Below are 24,114 nucleotides of genomic sequence, written 5' to 3'. Positions count from 1 at the left end.
GAGTTTTTCCTAGCCACCGTGCTTCTAAACCTGCATTGCTTGATTTTGGGGGTTTTAGGCTGGGTTTCTGTACAGCACTTTGAGATATCAGCTGATGTATGAAGGGCTATATAAATACATTTGATTTGATTTGACTGAGCTCTGCAGTAAGGCCATTCTACTGCCAATGTTTGTCTATGGCGATTGCACAGGTGTGGCTGAAATAGCCGAATACACTCATTTGATGGGGTGTCCACAGTAACATGAGTCAAGAGTTAGTGAAAAGGGTCAATGCATATATTCCAGGTAGCTATTGGTTAACTATTTAACTAACTATTTAGCAGTCTTATGACTTGGGTTAGAAGCTGTTCAGGGTCCCATTGGTTCCAGAATTGGTGCATCAGTATCGCTTTCCGTGTGGTAGCAGGAAAGTGTCCTTAGTTGAGTTTGGAGGGCACTTTGGTGTTGAACACTGAACTGTAGTCAGTGAACAGCAATTTCACATAGGTGTTCCTCTTGTCCAAGGTGGGAAAGGGTACGCAATAGAGATTGCGTCATCTGTGGACCTGTTGGGGCGGTATGCAAATTGGAGTGGGTTGATGTGAGCCATGGCCAGCCTTTCAAAGCATTTCATGGCTACAGATGTGAGTGCTATGGGACGATAGGCATTTAGACAGGGTACTTTGGAATTCTTGGGCACAGGGACTAAGGTGGTCTGCTTGAAACATGTAGGTATTAGACTGGGTCAGTGAGAGGTTGAAAATGTTGAAGACACTTGCCAGCTGGCCAGCTCATGCTCTGAGTACGCGTCCTGGTAATCCGTCTGCGGGCTTGTAAATGTTAACCCGTTTAAAGGACTTACTCACATTGGCTGATCATGCAGTCGTCCGTAACAGCTAGTGCTCTCATGCATGGTTCAGTGTTGCTAGCCTGGAAACGAGCATAGAAGGGATTTAGCTCGTATTGTAGGCTCCCTTCACTGGAAAGCTCATGGGTGGGTTTCCCTTTGTAATCTGGTAGTTTGCTTGCCCTGCCACATCCGAGGAGCGTCAAAGCCGATGTAGTAGGATTCAATCTTGGTCCTGTATTGACGCTTTGCCTGTTTGATGGTTCGTCGCAAGGCATAGCGGGATTTCTTATAAGCATCCGTGTTAGTGTCCTGTTCCTTGAAAGCGGCAGCTCTAGCCTTTAGCTCATTGCGGATATTGCCTGTAATCCATGGCTTCTAGTTGGGATATGTACGTATGGTCACTGTGGGGACAACGTCATCAATGCACTTATTAACCGGTGACTGATGTGGTAAACTCAACTCAAACCTCAATGCCATCGGATTAATCCTGGAACATATTCCATTCTGTGCTAGAAAAACAGTCCTGTAGCTTAGCATCCGCTTCATCGGACCACTTCCTTATTGAGCACGTCACTGTTACTTCCTGTTTGAATTTTTGCTTGTGAGCAGGAATCAGGAGGATAGATTTATTGTCAGATTTGCCAAATGAAGGGTGAGGGAGAACTTTGTATGTGTCTCTTTGTGTGGAGTGAAGGTGTTCTAGAGTTTTTTCACCTCTTGTTGCACAGGTGGCATGCTGGTCGAAACTAACTCAAACGTTTTTCATTTTTCCTGCATTAAAATCACCGGTCATGAAGGGGCGCCACCTCTGCATGAGCATTTTCTTGTTTGCATGTGGCACTATACAGCTCGTTGAGTGTGGTCTTAGTGCCAGAATCGGTTTGTGGTGTTAAATAGACATCTCCGAAAAATATATATGAAAACTCTCTTGGTAAATAGCATGGTCTACAGCTTATCATGGGCTATTCTAACTCAGGAGAGCAGAGCCTCAAGACATCCTTCAGATAAGAGATCGCGCACCAGCTTGTTATTAAGAGACACACACACCCTCCCTTGAGTTTCCCTGACGTTACAGTTATTCAGATCACGTTGATAGGATAGTCTCGAGCCTGTAAAACGACCACTATTCCATCCAACACCATTCCAGGTCCTATGGCTATCGTATGTAGATAGATGTCTTGATTCCTGTGTTTCAAATCTTATCCAACTTTTTATACGTTTAAAACAATTTAAAGTGATTTTAAACATAGTGTCAAAATACTTTTACATTATATATTTCTGTCACATGGAATTTCTTTGAGTGTACAGAATAACTTATGTTTATCATTGCTGGCGCCTATTCTCATAACTAACCAAATTCTTTATATTCATTTTTAATGTAACTCTACCTCCGTAAAGCTATCTTCTTGTTTAGGTATGCACACTATCATCCTCTGACTGTCCCTGTCCCCCCTCCCCATCTCTTTTTACCCACGTTTCTTATCTTTTCCTCTATGCAGGCTATTTTTCAGGAGACACTACCCCATCAACAGTGTGACCTTCAGCAGCGTGGAGCCTCAGGACCAGAGGTGGGCCCAACGTCAGGCAAACGTTAGAGTAACCTTTAGACAACACATGGAACGATAGGTTCTGACACTGGCTTTATGCCTATATGCAACCACTGTTACATAGATCGTGTTTCTATGTGAATACCACCGAATGAACAGTAACAAATTATGTGTTTGAGCAAATACAGACCATAAGGGTCTTTAGCTATGTAGCGAAGTTGACCTTGTGTTTTGTCATTTCTAAACACTGCTTCATTTGGTAAACAGATATTGCAATGTAGTTTAGGGTTGGGGTCAATTCATTTCGTTCATTGTTATTTCAAATCTAATTGATCCCAACCCTGGCTAAATGTTGTAGGGTTAATAACAGTATTAACCCTGTATTGAGCTATTATGACTGCTACAGCTTGAAGGACTTCTATTAATGTTTCTAAATACTGGTACAGTATAAACCTGTTTGTGCAATGTGCAACTATAGTATAATTTTTTCTGGTTAAGTACAACAGCTGTAACTGTATGACTGCTCTTTTTGGTGTATTTGAAAAGCTCTATCTGTCTCGTGCATCCATGTGATTATCTAAGCCTTGTCTTTATGTCCCTGTCTCTCTGCCTGTCTGTCTGCTTCAGGTGGACTAATTTTGATAAGTCAAGCAAGTAAGTGCATGTGTGTGTCTCTCTGCTTGTCTGTGTGTGTGCATGGCAATTTATCCAACAGTATCCACTTTTAGAAAATATTACTTTTTATCAAATTGATCCTTACATTGAATGATCCTTAAAAGATCATTTAAAGTGAATTAAAGTCAAGTGATGCCCCACGGTTCTTCTCATATCTGTGATTCTCATTAGAAGAACACAATGAGCGCACTGAAAAAGGGAACTCTGCTACCATCATAGATCGTAAAACAACAACCAGAAAACCTGTTCTCTTTGATTCACCTGTCTGTTGAACTAATCTCCTACGCCATCCTTTTTCTGGTCCCCTTTCATCACCTCCTTTCACCCCCCCCCCCCCTTTTTCTCTCTCATCATCCCTCTCTCCTGTAGGGTGTTTGGTTTTGTGGCCAGGCGGACTGGCAGCGCATCCGAGAACGTGTGTCACCTGTTCGCTGAGATGGACCCGGAGCAGCCAGCTGTAGCCATCGTCAACTTTATCAACAAGGTCATGCTGGGGCCCCAGCAGCAACGCAGATGAGCTAGAGCCCCCCCAGCAGCAACGCAGATGAGCTAGGGCCCCCCAGAGCAAGAGCCACAACAGGGGATAACAGTGTGTGGGTCACAGTGTGTAAATTGGTGGGCGATAATGGTTGGGTATGCGTTTCTGCAAATTTGTCGATGTGTTTGTGTGTACAAATTGGTGAGTGTGTGTACAAAGTGGTGGGTATGGGTCTGCAAATTGGTGTGTGTTTGTGTGTGTTCATGATTGAAGATAGCTGTCCACTGGTCCAGGAGAGGAACAGGATTGGACATGCATCATGTCCATCAAGACGGTATGTTAGAGAATATATCTTGAGGTGATACAGAGTTAAGCTTTTCCTCTACAGTTAAGTGAGTCGATTAACACCACCTCTACCGGGTGAGCTTTATATATACTTATTTTGGGGGGTCCATTCAGCTACTGTTTGACATCACCTTTCATTTAATCATGTTTGTATGACTATGAAGTATGTGTAATTTTAAATAGGCAAGCCTTATAAAAAAGCCTGTACAATGTCAATGACTACCCAGTTTGCACACAAGCAGATTTGGAAGATCACTTTTTATTGGTCAGTATTATGTTACCCGATTTCTGTATAGTCAACCTCTTTGACGAGTTGGACAAAACAGCACAGAAGCTGGTTATAGTAAATGTGTGAGTGTGTAATGGAATGTCAGAAATGGAATCGGAGTCATTTTTATTGCGTTTATAGTTGAACTGGAATGGCAACATATCCTGGGTCGTGTTCATTATGTATTGAAACAAAGGATAACCTGGACTTTCTCATTTTCATTTTCTGTTACGAAACCTTTTTAAAATGTTTTCCCTTGCGTGCCCTAATGAACATGACCATGGTCTTTATTATGTTTTTTTTTCTATCATGCCAGTACTGAGGTGGTTACATTAAGCTGGCATGCCAAAGAGCGGATAAGCAAGTGATCCCATGGAGAGGAATATGAAGAGAGCTATTTGAAGAGTTGATTAAATGCTATATTGATATGAACTCTGATGTTTTTTAATTAAAGATTAAATTTACACACCATATCCCAAAGAATATTTTCCAAACCATAGAAGAACTATCCTACACTATGTTTATGTATTTATTTAACAATGGTGCGTTTTGCACTTCAATGTAGCGATTAATAAATGTGAGCATAGCACACCATGTCCAAAGTGATATGGGCCTTGCATTAAGAATCAGAAAATACTCTTTTCCCCCTAAAATATATTTTTCAAACATCTAAATATATTTAATACTGTATGTAAACTAAATCAACCTGCTAGTGAACCTTGCAGTCAACTGTAACTTAAGATGAGTCGTAGCTGAACATCCTACAGCAAGATAAAAGAAAACCATGACAGAATAGATTGAACTAGAGATTATCTTGGGCCACATGTTTTATGATCCAATTTCCTGGACCTGCAATTTGCTTTGTATTAAACCAAACATACTGTATAGCCATATATAACGCTGAAGCCATAGACAACCAAGCACTCGTATTTTGTTTTGTAAAGGAATATTTTATTATTGAGGTTTGATTCCTGTATACTTTTTGTGTGCTGTTTTGATATCGAGTGTTTTACATGACAATCGTTGCAGTATTTAGATGAATGATTTATTGTTTGTATTTTTCATATGGAGTTTATGATATATTTTCAGTCTCTGATAAAGTTTATAACAAAGCAGTATATGAAAAACATTGATATTTTAAACTGGAAATGTAGTAAATAAAGGGTTGGGGGAAAATGTGTTCTGTCTGCCTTAATTGAAATTACCTCACAAAAATGTTGTGATATTTCCAAGGGATTTTAGTAGATCCACCTAAATACTAATAGGCCTTCAGAACCAATAAAAACATACTAGAGCTATGTTTAGTGGTGGTAAACCATGTACAGTGCCTACAGAAAGTATTCACACCCTTTGAATTTTTCCACATTTTATTACAGCCTGAATTTCAAATGGATTAAATTAAGATTTTGTGTCACTGTCCTACACACAATACCCCATAATGTCAAGGTGGAATTATGTTTTCAGAAACGTTGACAAATTAATCAAAAACGTCTTGTCAATAAGTATTCACCACTTTAAGGAAAGCCTAAATAAGTTCAAGAGTAGAGATTTGCTCAACAAGTCACATAATTTGTATTTTTTAAATTCACCTTTATTTAACCAGGTAGGCCAGTTGAGAACAAGTTCTCATTTACAGCTGCGACCTGGCCAAGATAAAGCAAAGTGCGACAAAAAACACAGTTACACATGGGATAAACAAAAGTATAGTCAACAACACAATAGAAAATTCTGTATACAGTGTATGCAAATGTAGTAAGGAGGTAAGGCAATGAATGGGTCAATAGTAGCGAAGTAATTACAATTTGTCAAGTTAACACAGGAGTGATAGATGTGCAGATGATAATGTGCAAATAGAAATACTGGTGTGCAAATGAGCAAAAAGTTTTTTTTTTTTTTTTTTTTTTTTTTTTTAAACAATATGGGGATAAGTTATTTAGTTGGATGGGCTATTTACAGATGGGCTGTGTACAGCTGCAGCGATCGGTAAGCTGCTCAGATAGCTGGTTCTTAAAGTTGGATGGTGTATCAATACATCCAGTCCCATCAAAGATACAGGCGTCTTCACTCACTTGCCAGAGAGGAAGGAAACCGTTCAGGGAATTCACCACGAGGCCAAAGGTGATTTTAGACTTAAATGGCTTATTAGAATTTTAAAATTATAATGTACACATATTGTACAATCCAGATGTGAAAATTTCTTAAGACTTACCCAGAAACTCAGCTGTAATTGCTGCCAAAGATGATTCTAACATGTATTGACTTGGGGTGTGAATACCTACGTAAAATAGATATTTCTGTATTTAAGATTTCTTAAAACACGCTTTTTTACTTTAATCATTATGGGGTATTGTGTGTTGATGGGTGAGGGAAAATATATAAATTGAATCCAGGCTGTAACACAAAATGTGGAATAAATCAAGGGGTATGAATACTTTCTGAAGGCACTGTATTTATGGCAGGGATCATCAACTAGATTCAGCTGCGGGACTATTTTTTTTCTTGAGGGGATGGACGGGGGCTGGAACATAATAACAAATCATTTGGAGACTGCAAATTTGACCGCAAACCCAAAATATGCTTGACTACAACATAATTTCAAACCTTGCTTACGTTTGTATACGATCACGTCTATTATGTTTGTAATGTATGCACACATGACTGTAAGTCGCTTTGGATAAAAGCGTCTGCTAAATGGCATATATTACATATATTATGTTTGGGAATACTTTAGAAGATTTATTAAAATAAAATCAATTGGAGCAGATTGCCTGTTTTACAGTCTATTATGTCCAACAATGAAAATACAAATGATTTTAAAAAGTAGTTTTTAATTTAAAAAAAATGCTTAAAAAACTTGGGGGGGCCCTAGTACGGAAGACCCACCAACTGTTGTATTTTACCTTTTGACAGGAGACAACAAATCCACATCTGAGATAACAACCAATAATTTCACTGTCCATAATATTTGTGTAACTGTTAGGATATTTTTATTCAAAATGACGAGGTCCTACCGAGATTTGAACTCGGATCGCTGGATTCAAAGTCCAGAGTGCTAACCATTACACCATAGGACCACTCGCAGGAGAAATAGCTAAAACCTGGGTTCTTATCCGGTACATGCACGTGCCGTCAAACTCTTTACAAGATGCTGTTATAGCTACTCGTGCGTCGGTAATGCAATTCAGTAGCAATTTTGCCAACAGACATATTAAACGTGGAATTGCAAAAACATGCATGCCGAAATGCTAGGCAAAAGAAAGACATTGCTACCAAACAAGCTAATTAATCAGCTAGCTTAGTTGAACAGCTAGCGTACTGCATATATTAGAGAAGCATGGCAGCTAGCTTTTCCCGAAGTGCTTTCCTACGTAGCTTGCTAACAAATAATACGTCCGATAATAGGCATGTATATGTCGTTTTCGTTTCTGCTTTCAACAGCTAGCTGAGGGTGCTGATATTCGTCCTAACTAGCGAAAGTCACTAGCTAGCTATTAGCTAGCCAGCTAACGCTAGCATATTTAAACTGGCTGTTAGCTAAATGTAACCAAAAAAGGCAATCCCACAAGCAGGTAGAAGAATCTCGGATTCTGCATGATATTCTGCATGACATACTATAGCAGGCAAAACGTTCTAATCGCCGTCCTTTTCGTCCTATTGGTTTAGCTAGCTCTGCTGTAAGTGTGGTTTTGCTGCATGTACATGATGGCATTGCTTTCTTAGCCCTGGCTATAATATTGCGGCTTAAATTGTAAATAGTCTGTAGAGGGGGCAAGAGAGTTACGGCCCAGGGTTATGGGTTACTGAATATTCAGTAAATAATACATCTTTGGGTCTAATTAGGCTTACAAACCACTTGTGTTTTATATGGGCAGTATTTATGGATTTGTTAAAGCTGGGAATTGTGAATAAAAATACTTGTTGGGCCTTGTGAACATTCCAAACAAAGACTTGTTAATTGCATCCTTTCCCATTGACAGAAAAGTATGTTATGACTGGAAAATCCCATAATATGTGCTTTATGTGTGTGTGTGTGTGTGTGTGTGCGTGAGAGAGAGAGAGTTTGGGGAGGGTTCTGGCCAGTGATAAGTCATCATCAAGACATAAAATTCTTAACAATTCATGTGACTGACTCATGTGAACTCGTGACAACTTTCCAGGACAAAGTCCCCCGGCTCACACTAACATTCATCTTGTATCAGCTACAGGTGTAATTTACCTGCTATCTATGTTCGACATAGAATACGATACAGGACTCAAAAACGTACTCCAACGACTACAAGAAATCAACCCCCGAAGAGTAGGAGGAAATGGCATCAATACTGAAATTTGAAAGCACATCTGACTAAACAAACATGAAGTAGCCTAATGTTAGGCATTTCTCCCTTCAGAGGCCATTACAGAGGATTGTGACTAGGATTGTTTTTTTTATGTCTTCCAAACATTCTCTCCAAGAAAAGGATTTATCCTGTCCTGTGTGCTGTAACATCTTAAGGGATCCTGACCACCTGTCGGGTAGCCATAGCTTATGTAAAGCCTGTCTCAGTGAATTCTGGACATTCCCATTTCTAGAAGATCCTCAGCAGGACAACCTCCTTGTAATCGGATTTTAAAGAAACTGTGTGAGGCTTTCTCACGGGAGGAGTCAGAGAGCTTCAGCAGGTCTGGGGTGCTCTGTATTCTGCACAGAGTAAAACTCAAACTGTACTGTCCAAATGATAAACAGCCTGTGAGTTGTCAAAGAACAACAAAAAACATGCAAACCACAAGTTCTGTCCCATAGATGAAGCTGCACAGGATTATAAGGTATAAGCAAAGCCCACTCTTATAAGACATGCCGGTAATAAATATATGACTACGATCTAATTTTGCTGAAACGTATACATTTTACAGCAGTATAAATATCAAAAGTAATTAAAGCAGGACTAGAGACTTTCCTCAAATTTAAGTGTCATGTTTCATTCCATGGAGGAACTCAAGGTTACATTGAAGGAGCCCTTAAACTGACGTCAAACGAAATGATCTGGATGCAGTTTCAGTTACTCACAACATAAAGTTCTTTCTGAGTTGATTTGTATGTCAACCCCCAAAAATAGCCTGAATCTCAGTTGCATTGCATAGTACGAGATAGAAGTCAATTATTTTTCACGCAACTGACTATGCAATGTTCAATCAGTGAGCAGAGTAAAGTTGTCTTTGTATACACCTTTGTATACAGTCGTGTGTGGGGGGAAAAAGTATTTCTTCCTTATGATGTTGCCTTCTTTCGATACTTTAACAGATTGTTTTTGTAACTGACAATAAATAACAGTTGCATAAACATGTTTGTGCAGACAAATATCAGATGTATCTCATTGTGTCAAATACATTGTACAACCTGAGTGTGAAAAGAGCATAAAAGCTCAATGTACTCTAATTTTGCATACTGGGCCGTACGCCAGGTGATGGCCTGTATTTGTTTACAAAATGATGTATAGAATGCTGAAAACCTTTTAGTTAACCTCTTGTTGTTTATTCAACATCTTCTACCCCCAAGCTATAAGACTCCTGAACATCTAATCATATGGCTACTCAGACTATTTGCATTGTCGGACAGGCACTGAATATCTTTGATTTCAAATCAAATAAAAATGTGTCAAATGCGCTGAATACAACAAGGTGTGAAGAAAAAATACATTAAAAAATAAAAATCTATATCTTAAAAACATGTTATTGCGAGTGTAGCAATGCTTGTGCTTCTAGTTCCGACAGTGCAGTAATATCTAACAAGTAATCTAACAAATTCACAATGATTACATTATACACACAAATGTAAAGGGAGGAATAAGAATATGTGCATATAAATATATGGATGAGCGACGACCGTGCGGCATAGGCAAGATGCAGTAGATGGTATAGAATACAGTAAATACAAATGAGATGAGTAATGTAGGATATGTAGACATTATTAAAGTGGCATTATTTAAATTGACTAGTGATACCTTTTATTAAATCAGTTTATTACATTTATTAAAGTGGCCAGAGATTTGAGTCTGTATGTTGGCAGCAACCACACAATGTTAGTGGTGGCTGTTTAACAGTCTGATGGCTTTGAGATAGAAGCTTTTTTTTGTCTCTTGGTCCCAGCTTTGATGCACCTGTACTGACCTCGCCTTCTGGATGATAGCGGGGTGAACAGGCAGTGGCTCGGGTGGTTGTTGTCCTTGATGATCTTTTTGGCCTTCCTGTGACATCGGGTGCTATAGGTGTCCTGGAGGGCAGGTAGTTTGCTTCGATTGTGCATCTGTAAAAGTTTAAGTGTTTTAGGTGACAAGCCAAATTTCTTCAGCCTCCTGAGGTTGAAGAGGTGCTATTGCACCTTCTTCACCATGCTGTCTGTGTGGGTGGACCATTTTAGTTTGTCCGTGATGTGTACGCTGAGGAACTTAAAACTTCCACCTTCTCTAGTACTATACCGTCAATGGGGATAGGGGGGTGTTTGCTCTACTGATTCCTGAAGTCCATGATCATCTGCTTTGTTTTGTTGACATTGCGTGAGAGGTTGTTTTCCTGACACCACACTTCGAGGGCCCTCACCACCTCCCTGTTGGCCGTCTCGTCGTTGTTGGTAATCAAGACTACCACTGTAGTGTCGTCTGCAAACTTGATGATTGAGTTGGAGGTGTGCATGGCCACGCAGTCATGGGTGAACAGGGAGTACAGGAAGGGGCTGAGAATGCACCCTTGTGGGACCCCCCAGTGTTGAGGATCAGCTAGGTGGTGATGATGTTTCCTACCCTCACCACCTGGGGGCAACCTGTCAGAAATTCCAAGACGTCGATGTCCTCGACGGGGCTGGTTTTCTATTTGCAATCCGTGATTGACTGTAGACCCTGCCACATATGTCTTGTGTTTGTGTCGTTGATTTGCGACTCTACTTTGTCTCTATACTTACACTTTGCTTGTTTGATTGCCTTGTGGAGGGAATAGCTACACTGTTTGTATTCGGTCATGTTTCCAGTCGCCTTGCCATGATTAAAAGTGGTGGTTCGCGCTTTCAGTTTTGCACGAATGCTGCCATCAATCCACGGTTTCTGGTTAGGGAAGGTTTTAATAGTCACAGTGGGTACAATATCATCGATGCACTTGCTAATAAACTCGCTCACTGAGTCAGCATATACGTCAATGTTGTTGGCTGAGGCTACCCGGAACATATCCCAGTCCACGTGATCAAAGCAATCTTGAAGCGTGGAATGCGATTGGTCAGACCAGCATTGGATAGACCTGAGCACGGGTGTTTCCTGTTTGAGTTTCTGTCTATAGGCTGGGAGCAACAAAATGGAGTCGTGGTCAGATTTGCTGAAGTGAGGGCGGGGGAGGACTTTGTATGCATTGTGGAAATTGGAGTAGCAATGGTCCAGAATGCTACCAGCTCGTGTCATGCATTCGATATGCTGTTAGAATTTACGAAGACTTGTTCTCAGATTAGCTTTGTTAAAATCCCCAGCTACAATAAATGTAGCCTCAGGATATATTGTTGCCAGTTTACATAGAATCCAGTGAAGTTCTTTCAGGGCTTTCAAGGTGTCTGCTTGGGGGGGGCATCATGAGAGATACACACCCGCCCTTCTTCTTACCAGAGAGATGTTAGTTTCTCTTGGCGTGATGCGTGAAGAAACCGGCTCTGACAACATATTCCGAGTGTGCATGTTTCAGTGAAACAGAATGTTGCAATCTTGGATGTCTCTCTGGATTGCAACTCGTGCCCTAATTTCGTCCACCTTGTTGTCTAGAGATTGGACATTGGCAAGCAATTTGTTCGGAAGCGGTGCATGGTGTGCTAGCCTTCTAAGTCTGACCAGGAGGCCACTCGATCTGCCTCTCCTGCGGCGACCACATTGTTTTGGGCCAGCCTCTGGAATAAGATCCCATGTCCAGGGTGGAGGTCCGATCAAAGATTTGCTTCAGGAAAGTTGACATCACTTTTATATCCAGTAGTTCTTCCCGGCTGTATTTAATAACACTTGAGATTTTCTGGGCTAACAATGTAAGAAATAATACATTAAAAAACATATTACTGCATAGTTTCCTAAGGACCTGACGCGAGGCAAACATCTCTGTCGGCGCCATGACTACTATTTTGGTGTGGAGTCGTGCCTGGCCATGCAGTCATGAGTGAACAGGGAGTACAGGAGGGGACTGAGCACACACTCCTGTGTTGAGGATCAGCGTGGCGGATGTGTTGTTACCTACCTTTACCACCTGGCAGTGGCCCATCAGGAAGTCCAGGATCCAGTTGCAGAGGGAGGTGTTTAGTCCCAGGGTCCTTAGCTTAGTGGTGAGCTTTGTGGGCACTGTGGTGTTGAACGCTGAGCTGTAGTCAATGACTAGCATTCTCACATAGGTGTTCCTTTTGTCCAGGTGTGAAAGGGCAGTGTGGAGTGCAATAGAGATTGCATCATCTGTGGCTCTGTTGGGGCGGTATGCAAATTGTAGTGGGTCTACGGTTTCCTGGATGATGGTGTTGATGTGAGCCATGACCAGCTTTTGGAAGCACTTCATGGCTACAGACGTGAGTGCTATGGGTCGGTAGTCATTTAGGCAGGTTACCTTAGTGTTCTTGGGCACAGGGACTATGGTTGTCTGCTTGAAACATGTTTGTATTACAGACTCAGACAGGGAGAGGTTGAAAATGTCAGTGAAGACACTTGCCTGTTGGTCAGCGCATGCTCGGAGTGTACGTCCTGGTAATCCAACTGACCCTGCAGCCTTGTGAATGTTGACCGGTTCAAAGGCCTTACTCACATCGGCTGCGGAGTGCGTGATCACACAGTTGTCCAGAACAGCTGGTGCTCTCATGCATGCTTCATTTTTGCTTGTCTCAAAGCGAGCATAGAAGTAATTTAGCTAGTGTGGTAGGCTCTTGTGACTGGGCAGCTCACAGCTGTTTCCCTTTGTAGACTGTAATAGTTTGCCAGCTCTGCCACATCCGACAAGTGTCGGAGCCAGTGTAGTATGATTCAATCTTAGTCCTGTATTGATGTATTGCCTGTTTGATGGTTCATCGGAGGGCATAGCGGAACTTCTTATAAGCTTCCGGGTTAGAATCCCGCTCCTTGAAAGTGGCAGCTCTACCCTTTAGCTCATTGTAGATTTTGCCTTTAATCCATGGCTTCTGGTTGGGGTATGTACATACTGTCACTGTGGGAACAACGTCATTGATGCACTTATTGATGAAGCCAGTGACTGATGTGGTGTACTCCTCAACGCCATCGGAAGAATCCCGGAACATATTCCAGTCTGTGCTAGCAAAACAGTCCTGTAGTTTAGCATCTGCTTCATCTGACCACTTTTTTACTGACTGAGTCACTGGTGCTTCCTGTTTTAGTTTTTGATGGTAAGCTGGAATAAAGGAGGATAGAATTATGGCCAGATTTGCCAAATGTAGGGCGAGGCAGAGCTTTGTCCGTGTCTCTGTGTGTGGAGTAAAGGTGGTCTAGAGTTTTTTCCCCTCTGGTTGCACATTTAACATGCTGTTAGAAATTAGGTAAAACTTATTTGAGTTTTCCTGCATTAAAGTCCCCGGCCACTAGGAGCGCCGCCTCTGCGTGAGCATTTTCCTGTTTACTTATGGCCCTATGCAGCTTATTAGTACCAGCATCGTTTTTTGGTGGTATGTAGACAGCTACATATCACCACCAGCTAATACAGGTGAAAACTCTCTTGGTAAATAGTGTGGTCTACAGCTTATCATGAGATACTCTACCTCAGGCGAGCAAAACCTTGAGACTTCCTTAGATTTCGTGCACCAGCTGTTGTTTACAAATATACATAGACCGTCACCCTTAGTCTTACCAGAGGCCACTGTACTATCCTTGTATATTTTCAGGCTTGAAAGCTGCAAGAGGCTTGAAAGCTGCAATATTCTGTGCTTTACAGAGTCTTAGCTGACTGAATATTAGCTGACTTGTATATGGATATACAACTCAGTGGTTTCTCCATGCAGCATCATGATCAGATGGTGGCTTTGGGCAAGTCCAAAGGGGGAGAGGTGTATACAACAACTGGTTCCAGTGAGAAGAAAATCTGAAGCTTTTTCTCACTTGACATAGAATACCTCATGGTAAACTGCAGAACTTTTTATCTACCAAGATCGATCTCATCTGTAATTATCACTGTTGCCTACATCCCACAAAAAGCAACCACCACCTGCCATTAAATGAACTGTGTGGGCCCATAAACAAACAGGAAACCGCACACCCAGAGGTGGCGTTTCTTGTGGGCAGAAATTTTAACGAGGAAAGACTAAGATCCATTCTACCTAACTTCTACCAACATGTCTCCATGTGCCACAAGGGGAGCCAAAACTATGGACCACTTTTATTCTACCCACAGAAACACATACAAGGTGCTCCCTTGACTTCCCTTCGGCAAATCAGACCAAGACTCTATCCTCCTGCTTCCTGATTACAAACAAAAGCTCAAACAGTAAGTACCAGTGAATCGCTCAGAATGGAAGTAGTCCGATGAAGTAGCCATTACAGAAGATCGTGACAGCGATTTCTTCAAGAAAATGGCTTCCAAACATTCTCTCCGAGAAAAGGATTTCTCCTGTCGCGTGTGCAGTAATCTTCCGGGATACTGTAATCCTGTCATGTAGCCACAGCTTTTGTAAAGTCTGTCTCAGTGAAATCTGGAAACAAAAGGATTCTCTGGAATGTCCAATTTGCAGCAGAATATCCTCAAAGGAAGAACCTCCTCGTAACCTAATTGTAAAGGAACTGTGTGAGGCCTTCTTAGAGAAGAATCGGAGAGATTCAGCAGGGCCTGAGGGGCTCTGCTTTCTGCACCACGATAAACTCAAACTCTTCTGTCTGAATGATAAACAGCCAGTGTGTTTTGTGTGTCATACTTCTAAAAAAAACATGCAAACCACAATTTCTGTCCCATGGATGAAGCTGCACAGGATTTGAAGGTAGGGGGCTTATAATAACATTACCACAACATAATTCTGCTGACAATTTACACCAGAAGAAAAAGCAATGTTAGTGTTTACTTTCTCATCATACCTACAAACTCTGGTGTCCTTATGGAGAGCATGTTTGCATTGTAGAATTGGTGAGTGTTTCATTCCCCACTCCTGTAGGTGTACATTGCACGTCTATTCTAAGCTCTTATGTGACTTCTAATGCTGTTGAAAGTAACTACAAACTAATAATCAGTAATCCGATTCATACAAAGTAATAATAGCAGGTTGACCGTCTTCAATGCAGTGTCAATTTTCATATTCTAGGAGGAACTCAAGACTTTATTGAAGCCCTTACAGAACAAGTTTGAGATTTTCCATAAAGTGAAACTAGCCTGCCATCAAACAGTAGCCCATATTAAAGGTGAGAATGTTGACTTATGTTGTCTAATGCCACAGTGCATTTTAACTGTAGCTGAATGGCTTTGTGCATTTGTGGATTAATTGTGAGAATTGCTGTGGTAATAATAGTATTTCACATATTCCTCCCGCTGTCTGCAGCTACAAGCAGAGGACACAGAAAGGCAGATTAAAGGGGAGTTTGAGAAAATACACCAGTTGCTTCGAGAGGACGAGGAGGCCAGGTTAGCTACTCTGAAGGAAGAAGAGGAGCAGAAGAGTGACTTGATGAAGAAGAAGATTGATGAGATGATCGGAGGGTTATCATCACTTTCAGACACAATCAAAGCAATAGAGGAGCTGAAAGCAGAAGATATCTCATTCCTTCAGGTAAAAACCAATAACTCAATAATAAGCAGAAATTATTTGAGATATAAACTCAGCAAAAAAAGAAACGTCCCTTTTTCAGGACCCTGTCTTTCAAAGATTATTCGTACAAATCCAAATAAATAAACAGATCTTCATTGTAAAGGGTTTAAACACTGTTTCCCCTTGTTCAATGAACCATAAACAATGAACGAACATGCATCGGTGGAACAGTCGTTAAGGCACTAACAGCTTACAGAGTAGGCAATTAAGGTTACAGTTATGAAAACTTAGGACACTAAAGAGGCCTTTCTACTGACTCTGAAAAACACCAAAAGAAAGATGCAAAGGTTCCGTGCTCATCTGCGTGAATGTGACTTAGGCATGCTGCAAGGAGGCATGAGGACTGCAGATGTGGCCAGGGCAATAAATGACAATGTCCGTACTGTGAGACACCTAAGACAGCGCTACAGGGAGACAGGACAGACAGCTGATCGTCCTCGCAGTGGCAGACCACGTGTAACAACACTTGCACAGGATCGGTACATCCGAACATCACACCTGCGGGACAGCTACAGGATGGCAACAACAACTGCCCGAGTTACACCAGGAACGCACAATCCCTCCATCATTGCTCAGACTGTCTGCAATAGGCTGAGAGGCTGGACTGAGGGCTTGTAGGCCTGTTGTAAAGGCAGGTCCTCACCAGACATCATAGGCAACAACGTCGCCTATGGGCACAAACCCACCGTCGCTGGACCAGACAGGACTGGAAAAAAATGCTCCTCACCAGGCGTGATGGTCGGATTTGAATTTATCGTCAAAGGAATGAGCGTTACATCGAGGCCTGTACTCTGGAGCTTGATCGATTTGGAGGTGGAATGTCAGTGTTCTGCCATGGCCAGCAAAGAGCCTGGATCTCAATCCCATTGAGCACGTCTAGGACCTGTTGGATCGGAGGGTGAGGGCTAGGGCCATTCCCCCCAGAAATGTCCGGGAACTTGCAGGTGCCTTGGTGGAAGAGTGGGTTAACATCTCTCAGCAAGAACGGGCAAACCTGGTGCAGTCCATGAGGAGGAGATGCACTGCAGTACTTAATGCAGCTGGTGGCCACACCAGATACTGACTGTTACTTTTGATTTAGACCCCCCTTTGTTCAGGGACACATTATTCAATTTCTGTTAGTCACATGTCTGTGGAACCTGTTTAGTTTATGTCTCAGTTGTTGAATCTTATGTTCATACAAATATTTACATGTTAAGTTTAATAAATGCAGTTGACAGTGAGAGGACGTTTATTTTTTTGCTGAGTGTATTTATTGATGAACTGATTGCCCAATAAATATCATCTCACAATCACATGTAGGATTTGGCACTTTATTTTGGGGTCCCTCCAATATGTATTATTTGTTACATCCTTCCAATCCATATGATACAGTAAAATACGTCTTAAACAACAGTCACTGATGCTTCAGCATTTGTCACTAAGGTTAGCTAGGTTAGGTGTACGGGATAGGGGTGAGGGTTAGATAACATGCTCAGTAGTTGCAAAACGCTATGGTGGAGGTTAGCTAAAGTTGCTAATTAGACAAGATGCCACTTTCGGGTCTGTTTTAAGTAATCCGACCATTTTGTAACGTATCATACGTAATGGCTCTGAGGCCAGGCTGGATTACATGTCATGTATTATCATTATTTATTATTTATTTGGTATTTTATTCTTCTGCATAACTACAAGGTCACAGTGAAAAGGTAAGTGACCCGCCTCTTCGCTCTCTCTTCTCTGAGGTTCTTAACCTAGGGTGCCAAGGATGTTCTTAACCCAACCCCACGGTTGAACTAACTCCTGAATATTCTTCCAGAGCCCAGTGCACACTGCCGGATCCAGAGAGGGTTTCAGGAGCACGGATCCATGTGGCCAAGCACCTTGACAACCTGCACAGATTTTGTGGGAAGATGCAGGACATTGTTGAAGTGTTTGCTCACTATAGTAAGTATAATTGTATTGCTGCAATTGACAAGATGTTCAGTTACTAGCCATAGTTAATACATAATGCTACTTGATGCAAGTGTGAAACGTTGCTTGGCCCTGGTCTAAGCCCCAAATGTGCAGTTTAGAAATCCCCATTCAAAAAATCTCTGTTTTCATTGTTTAGCTACCGTGACTCTGGATCCCAAGACTGCCCACCCATCTCTCATCTTGTCTGATGATCTGACCACTGTGAGACTTGGTGATGGGACGCAGAAGCATCCTGACAACCCAGAGAGGTTTTATAACAATAGACTGGTCCTGGGCTCTGATGGCTTTAAATCAGGGACACACATCTGGGATGTTGAGGTTGGGAACAGTGTAGACTGGACCCTGGGTGTGGTTACAGAGACTGTCCGGAGGAAGGGAGGAATTATAAATCAGGTGAATACAGGGCATATTCCCTACCAAATTCAACCATTCCCTTCAAGTTGGGCCAGAGACCCCAGAGGATCCAGTGCAGCTGGACTGGGACAGAGGAAAGCTGTCATTCTATGACCCTTTAAATAACTCACATCTACACACATTCACACACACTTTCGCTGAGAGAGTTTTTCCCTGCCTTGGTAATCGATGTAAACACTAGCCTCTAAAGACCTTGCCATGGCCTCTGTAACAGTGGATCAACATAGTTGGAGCTGATAGGCCTCTTGTCTAGGAACAGCACAGTTAGAGCTGATAAGGAAGTTATAATGTCTCATATCACAACTTTAAAGGTGAAATATGTAACCTTTTGGGCGACCTGACCAACTTCACATAGAATGGTAAGTGTTAGATCTGCAATTCTCATTGAAGGAAAGTCTAAGAAGCGGAAGAGCTGTTCTTTGTGCGCTACTTCTATGCTTCCTGTTCCTAAGTTTAGTTTTTGTATCTTTTACTTGTACACCAACTTCAAACAGCTGAAAACACAATATTTTTGGTTATGAAAAGATATTTCACAGCGGTTGAGATGGTATAACATCTTGGACATCTTGGCCACGTTCTGTTATAATCTCCACCCGGCACAGCCAGAAGAGGACTGGCCACCCCACATATGCTCTCTCTAATTCTCTCTTTCTTTCTCTCTCTCGGAGGACCTGAGCCCTAGGACCGTGCCCCAGGACTACCTGACATGATGGCTCCTTGCTGTCCCCAGTCCACCTGACTGTGCTGCTGCTCCAGTTTCAACTGTTCTGCCTTATTATTATTCGACCATGCTGGTCATTTATGAACATTTGAACATCTTGGTCATGTTCTGTTATAATCTCTACCCGGCACAGCCAGAAGAGGACTGGCCACCCCACATAGCCCGGTTCCTCTCTAGGTTTCTTCCTAGGTTTTGGCCTTTCTAGGGAGTTTTTCCTAGCCACCGTGCTTTTACACCTGCATTGTTTGCTGTTTGGGGTTTTAGGCTGGGTTTCTGTACAGCACTTTGAGATATCAGCTGATGTACGAAGGGCTATATAAATAAATTTGATTTGATTTTGATTTGATTTGATATAATTGTTCTCTACACTGTACATTGCTTGTTTTGTCACATAAACTGAAATTAGGCGAAATATTTCAAATTTTGGCAACTAGGAAATGGGAGAACGATTTCTGCACTTTGCGCCTTTAAATCGAGCGCCTACTGATATTATAAAGACTTGACTGATTTGAACTTGATGCTTAAACTGTTGATAAAGCACAAGACTAAAACTGACACCTAGTCCAAATGTAGTCGAGTATAATCACGTTTCTTATTTGTATTATATAAGATTGATTTGTTAATGATTTGCTCTTATTGCCTTTAAGTATATGACCAATTGCATGGAAACACAAAGCCACACCGTAACTGTCATTCCCTATTACATGATTCAACCAAATACATTCTATTGTTTTGTTTTGTTTGGTCTATGAGAGTGGAATAAACACAGTTAAAGTTGATGCTGTTTTACCGTGACGTTTCATTCACCCACTAGCCTAACCCACTTCCATGATTCCATCTTCTCAAAACTAGTATAGCATACTTTTCGACACAAAGTTTCTTCAGAAATATGTGCTTTTCCAGTTTTAGACCGGTGGTGGTAGGAAAGTCTACAGCTTGCAGAGGGAGATAGAGAGTCACTGGCCAGGGTCAGGCAAGGGTCACCAATAACTCTCAGTTAGAGAGGAATATTCAGTAAATAAAGAATATTTGGCTCAACCTAAACTGTGCTGAATTCAAGGATGTTGCATTGGAATGTCCCAACGTTTATTTCCACCTCTGATGTCTTTGTGATAAGTCATCAAGGCATAAAATACTAAACAATACATGGGACTGGCTTTGTAGAACTGTGAATTCTGTCCTGGGTAAAGGCTCTCACACTGTAGAATTCAGCTTGTATCCGCTGCAGGTGTAATTTACCTGCGGTGTTCGACATTGTATACGATATAGGAATCAAAGTTATTCTAACTTTTGTTTTATGACTTTTGTTTTACAAGATAGCAACTCCCAAGAGAAAGATAAAACTGCATCAATATGAGATTTGAAAGCACACCTGGCTAAACAAGACTGAAGTATACTGCTCCCTTCAGACACAGTCAGAGCCGTAGAGGAGCTGAAAGCAGAAGGGATCCCATTCTTGCAGGTAAGAACCAACAGTTCTGTGACAAGAAGATATTATTTGAGATACATTTATCGATGAACTGATTTCATCTCATGTATTATGAGGATATATTACTCAGTTGGTCTTTGTGCTCCTACAGAACTATAAGACCTACTGTAGAAAAGGACCATGGAGTTGGTGGAATAATCCTTTAATTCATTGCCACTTACTCAGCTGGGCCAGGGGCGCTTTAATTAGGTCAGGTGGAAATGTCCGGCAGATCTCAACTCCATAAAAGGAGGAAATTTTGCCATCGCCTGATCTCACTGCTTTCTCTTCCTTAACTCCGTCTGATCAAGAAGTTTTGTGCGTCCATGAATCCACCAACTCTGTTACCTTTCATCTGAACTATCTGTGGCGATCAGGGGAGTGGGCCATCAGTTATTATCTTATAGTTATTACCGCGTAGCGCGGCTTGGAGCGCACGCTACAAACATATTGTGTAATGTGAATTGTCAATGATCATGGCCCTTACGGATCCTCATAGGCCAATTATGCAATCGATATGGTTAATATGTAATGAAATTAATTATATGTACACATGAAGACAATTGAAAGGGTGAAATGATTAACGTCATTGTTTGCTGAACTGATCGACTTTGATATCAAACTAATGGGGACTATAGATTGAATAACCATTCACTGTTTGTATTATTTCATGATTTATGATAAATAGTTACGAGCCTAAATGACTCACGGATGATTACTATTGACTTCTTAATGAACTGGACTGTTGAATTCCCTAAATTATGTTAATAATGAATGATATGATTTGATCTTTGATTATGAATTTGATTGGATACATGTTATTTGTTTCCTTTGTGAAGCCTGACACGTGACCACCTGTTCACCTTCACTGTCAGTCATCCTACCTGTCCAGCTACCCACACAGATTCCACTAATCTTTCACCTACAGTGAACGCAAGGTAAGTGATCTGCCACTTGTCTGTCTCTTATCCCTGGTTTTTGACCTAGGTTATTCTTAACCCAACCCCACATTTGAACTGACTCCTGAATATTCTTCCAGAGTCCAGTGCACATTGCCGGATCCAGAGAGAGTTTCAGGAGCACTGATCGATGTGGCCAAGCACCTTGACAACCTGATTCTGTGGGAAAAGTGTGTGTTTGCTCAATACAGTGAGTATGTAACATAAGAATCAATAAACACGTTAATTTACTAACTTAAGATAAAACATTCATTTACCAAAAAAAAACGAAAAACAAGGGCATAAACAGACCTCAATGTTTGATTGAGCATAGTTAAATGACAACATTAAAGGGTAAGTTCAGAATTTGACAACATGATGTTAGATGGTTGCTCACCCTGAACGTAGTATATCGACCAGGAGGAACTGTAATCCATGGCTTGGTTTTCTTTAAACAGCTGTGATGTTGAATCAACGTGGAAAACTGATTGGATTTGCAAAAAGTCATACATGTAAGTGCATTTTGTATTTTTTCACCCAACTTCTAACCTACAGTAAATCCAAAGACATGGTGATTTCACGTTAAAATCCTACTTGAGTATAAGTCTAAAAGTATTTGGTTTAAAATATGCTTAAGTATCAAAAGTAAAAATATATATATAATTTCAAATTCCTTATATTAAGCAAACCAGAAGGCACCATTTTTGTGTATTTATTTATGGATTGCCAGGGGCACACTCCAACCCTCAGACATCCTTTATAAACAAAGCATGTGTTTAATGAGTCTGCCAGATCAGAGGCAGTAGGGATGACCAGGGATGTTCTCTTGATAAGAGTGTGAATCAGACAATTTTCCTGTCCTGCTTAGCATTCAAAATGTAACGAGTACTTTTGGGTGTCAGGGAAAATGTATGGAGTGAAAAGTATATACTTTTTGTTTCCACTGCTCCAGAGTCCAATGGCGGTGAGCTTTAAACCACTCCAGCCGACACTTGGCATTGCGCATGGTGATCTTAGGCTTGTGTGTAGCTGCTCAGCCATGGAAACCCACTTCATGAAGCTCCCTAACGAACAGTTATTGTGCTGATGTTGCTTCCAGAGGAAATTTGGAACTCTGTAGTAAGTGTTGCAACCGAAGACAGAAGATTGTTATGCGCTATGTGCATCAGCACTCTGCAGTCCCGTTCTGTGAGCTTGTTGCTCCTAGACGTTTCCACTTCAAAATAACAGCACCTACAGTTGACCGGGGCAGCTCTAGCAGGGCAGAAATTAGATGAACTGACTTGTTGGAAAGGAGGCATCGTCTAACGGTGCCACATTGAAAGTCACTGAGCTCTTCAGTAAGGCCATTCTACTGCCAATGTTTGTCTATGGCGATTGCATGGCTGTGTGTTAGCTTTTATACACCTGTCAGCAATGGGTGTGGCTGAAATGGCCGAATCCATTCATTTAAAGGGGTGTCCACATACATTTGTATATAAAATGTACTGACTTTAGCCACCGCTAGCTAAAAATCTATGTGAGTGATCGCCAAATCAACTCCAAACTCAACATATAAAGTGTCGAACCAATGTTTCATGAGATGAAATAAAAGATCGCATGCATTTTTCATCCGCACAAAAAGCCTATTTCTCTAAAATGTTAGACAAATTTGTTTACATCCCTCTTAGTGAGCATTTCACAATCCATCCACCTGACAGGTGTGGCATATCAAGAAGCTGATTGAACAGTGTGATCATGAAACAGGTGCACCTTGTGCTGGGGACAATAAAAGGCCACTAAAATGTACAGTTTTGTCACACAACACAATTCCACAGATGTCTCAAGTTTTGAGGGAGCATGCAATTGGAATGCTGACTGCAGGAATGTCCGCCAGACGTGAGAGGTGCAACCTAAAAATGTGTAGACATCATTGGACAGGAAAAGGTGCAGAACTCGCTCAACATTAAAAATACATGGTTTTATTAGACAAGTTTAAAAGATTGACGTTTCGGCCTTCAATGGCCTTCTTCAGTATAATCAAAGGGAATGGACAAGTTCATATAGGGCATGGGGCAGATAATTGGGGATAAAACTATTCAGCTGGTGGTGCTAATGAGAGACCATACAGGATAGTACTGGTGTGCTGTGGTCAATGTCTCCACCTAGTGATAAAATACAGGAGTGAAACCAATAAACAACAATTGGGAAAACCGGACAAGCTTTTTTTCAACTACAGTAGGTGTAATTGATACACACCCACTACTATAATACATGTTGAATTTGTTGGGTATTGGGTACCAACTGGTTTGGACAACAGCTAGTGAGCTAGTAAGTTCCCTCCATGTGTAAACATTATTATTATCATTGGCCAGTAAGGAGAATTAAGTAAAAACACAAGTCCAAATCCCTATCGCCACCCATGGCTTATTTAGGAAAGGGCCAATTGACTTGTGGTGGTATTGATGCGGTGGCGATGGGCCAACTGACGCGGTGGTGATGTTTACAAACACCAAAGATCCAGAGAGATGTTCTGGATCCATTCCTTAGATATTTTAGTCCCGAAAGGTCTTCATCTGGAGAAGGACTATAGTAATGCTTTTGAGAAGGGCTCCACCCCTTTGTTGGTCCAGTGAAAACCCCACCCCCCCCCATTTGTTCGTTCTTGGTTACACATGGAGGGAACTTACTAGCTCACTAGCTGTTGTCCAAACCAGTTGTTACCC

The 24,114-nt window shown here is 41.4% G+C and overlaps 2 protein-coding genes, 1 non-coding gene and 1 pseudogene across 8 annotated transcripts in view; 3 read left to right on the top strand and 1 right to left on the bottom strand.

Annotated features, from left to right (window-relative positions):
- The window catches only part of LOC118388986 (tensin-2-like), an 83,113-nt gene extending 77,795 nt beyond the window's left edge, over positions 1-5,318 (top strand). For 5 of the 6 annotated variants that reach the window (XM_052527307.1, XM_052527305.1, XM_052527304.1 and 2 more), the window contains 3 exons: positions 2,329-2,397; positions 3,004-3,030; positions 3,421-5,318. In XM_052527307.1, the coding sequence (XP_052383267.1) occupies positions 2,329-2,397; positions 3,004-3,030; positions 3,421-3,568 (244 nt within the window). In that variant the 3' untranslated portion in view covers positions 3,569-5,318. The remainder of the gene's footprint in view (positions 1-2,328; positions 2,398-3,003; positions 3,031-3,420) is intronic. The other variant, XM_052527306.1, reaches the window with a different exon arrangement.
- A 1,826-nt stretch (positions 5,319-7,144) lies between these two features.
- trnaq-uug (transfer RNA glutamine (anticodon UUG)) lies at positions 7,145-7,216 on the bottom strand. The gene has a single exon. It is a non-coding gene; the product is annotated as a tRNA-Gln (tRNA).
- A 5,420-nt stretch (positions 7,217-12,636) lies between these two features.
- LOC118389375 (zinc-binding protein A33-like) lies at positions 12,637-18,463 on the top strand (annotated as a pseudogene).
- Positions 18,464-20,371: 1,908 nt separating this feature from the next.
- The window catches only part of LOC118388984 (vitamin D3 receptor B), a 90,122-nt gene continuing 86,379 nt past the window's right edge, over positions 20,372-24,114 (top strand). The window contains exons 1-4 of the mRNA XM_052527302.1: positions 20,372-20,465; positions 20,584-21,409; positions 21,511-21,620; positions 21,868-21,921. The gene's annotated coding sequence lies outside the window, so the exon portion shown is untranslated. The remainder of the gene's footprint in view (positions 20,466-20,583; positions 21,410-21,510; positions 21,621-21,867; positions 21,922-24,114) is intronic.

Source organism: Oncorhynchus keta, chromosome 10 (assembly GCF_023373465.1).
Source record: "Oncorhynchus keta strain PuntledgeMale-10-30-2019 chromosome 10, Oket_V2, whole genome shotgun sequence".
In the NCBI taxonomy this organism is placed as follows: Eukaryota; Metazoa; Chordata; class Actinopteri; order Salmoniformes; family Salmonidae; genus Oncorhynchus; species Oncorhynchus keta.
Note: the sequence above shows the minus strand (reverse complement) of the source record. Positions and strands in the feature narration are given on the sequence as shown.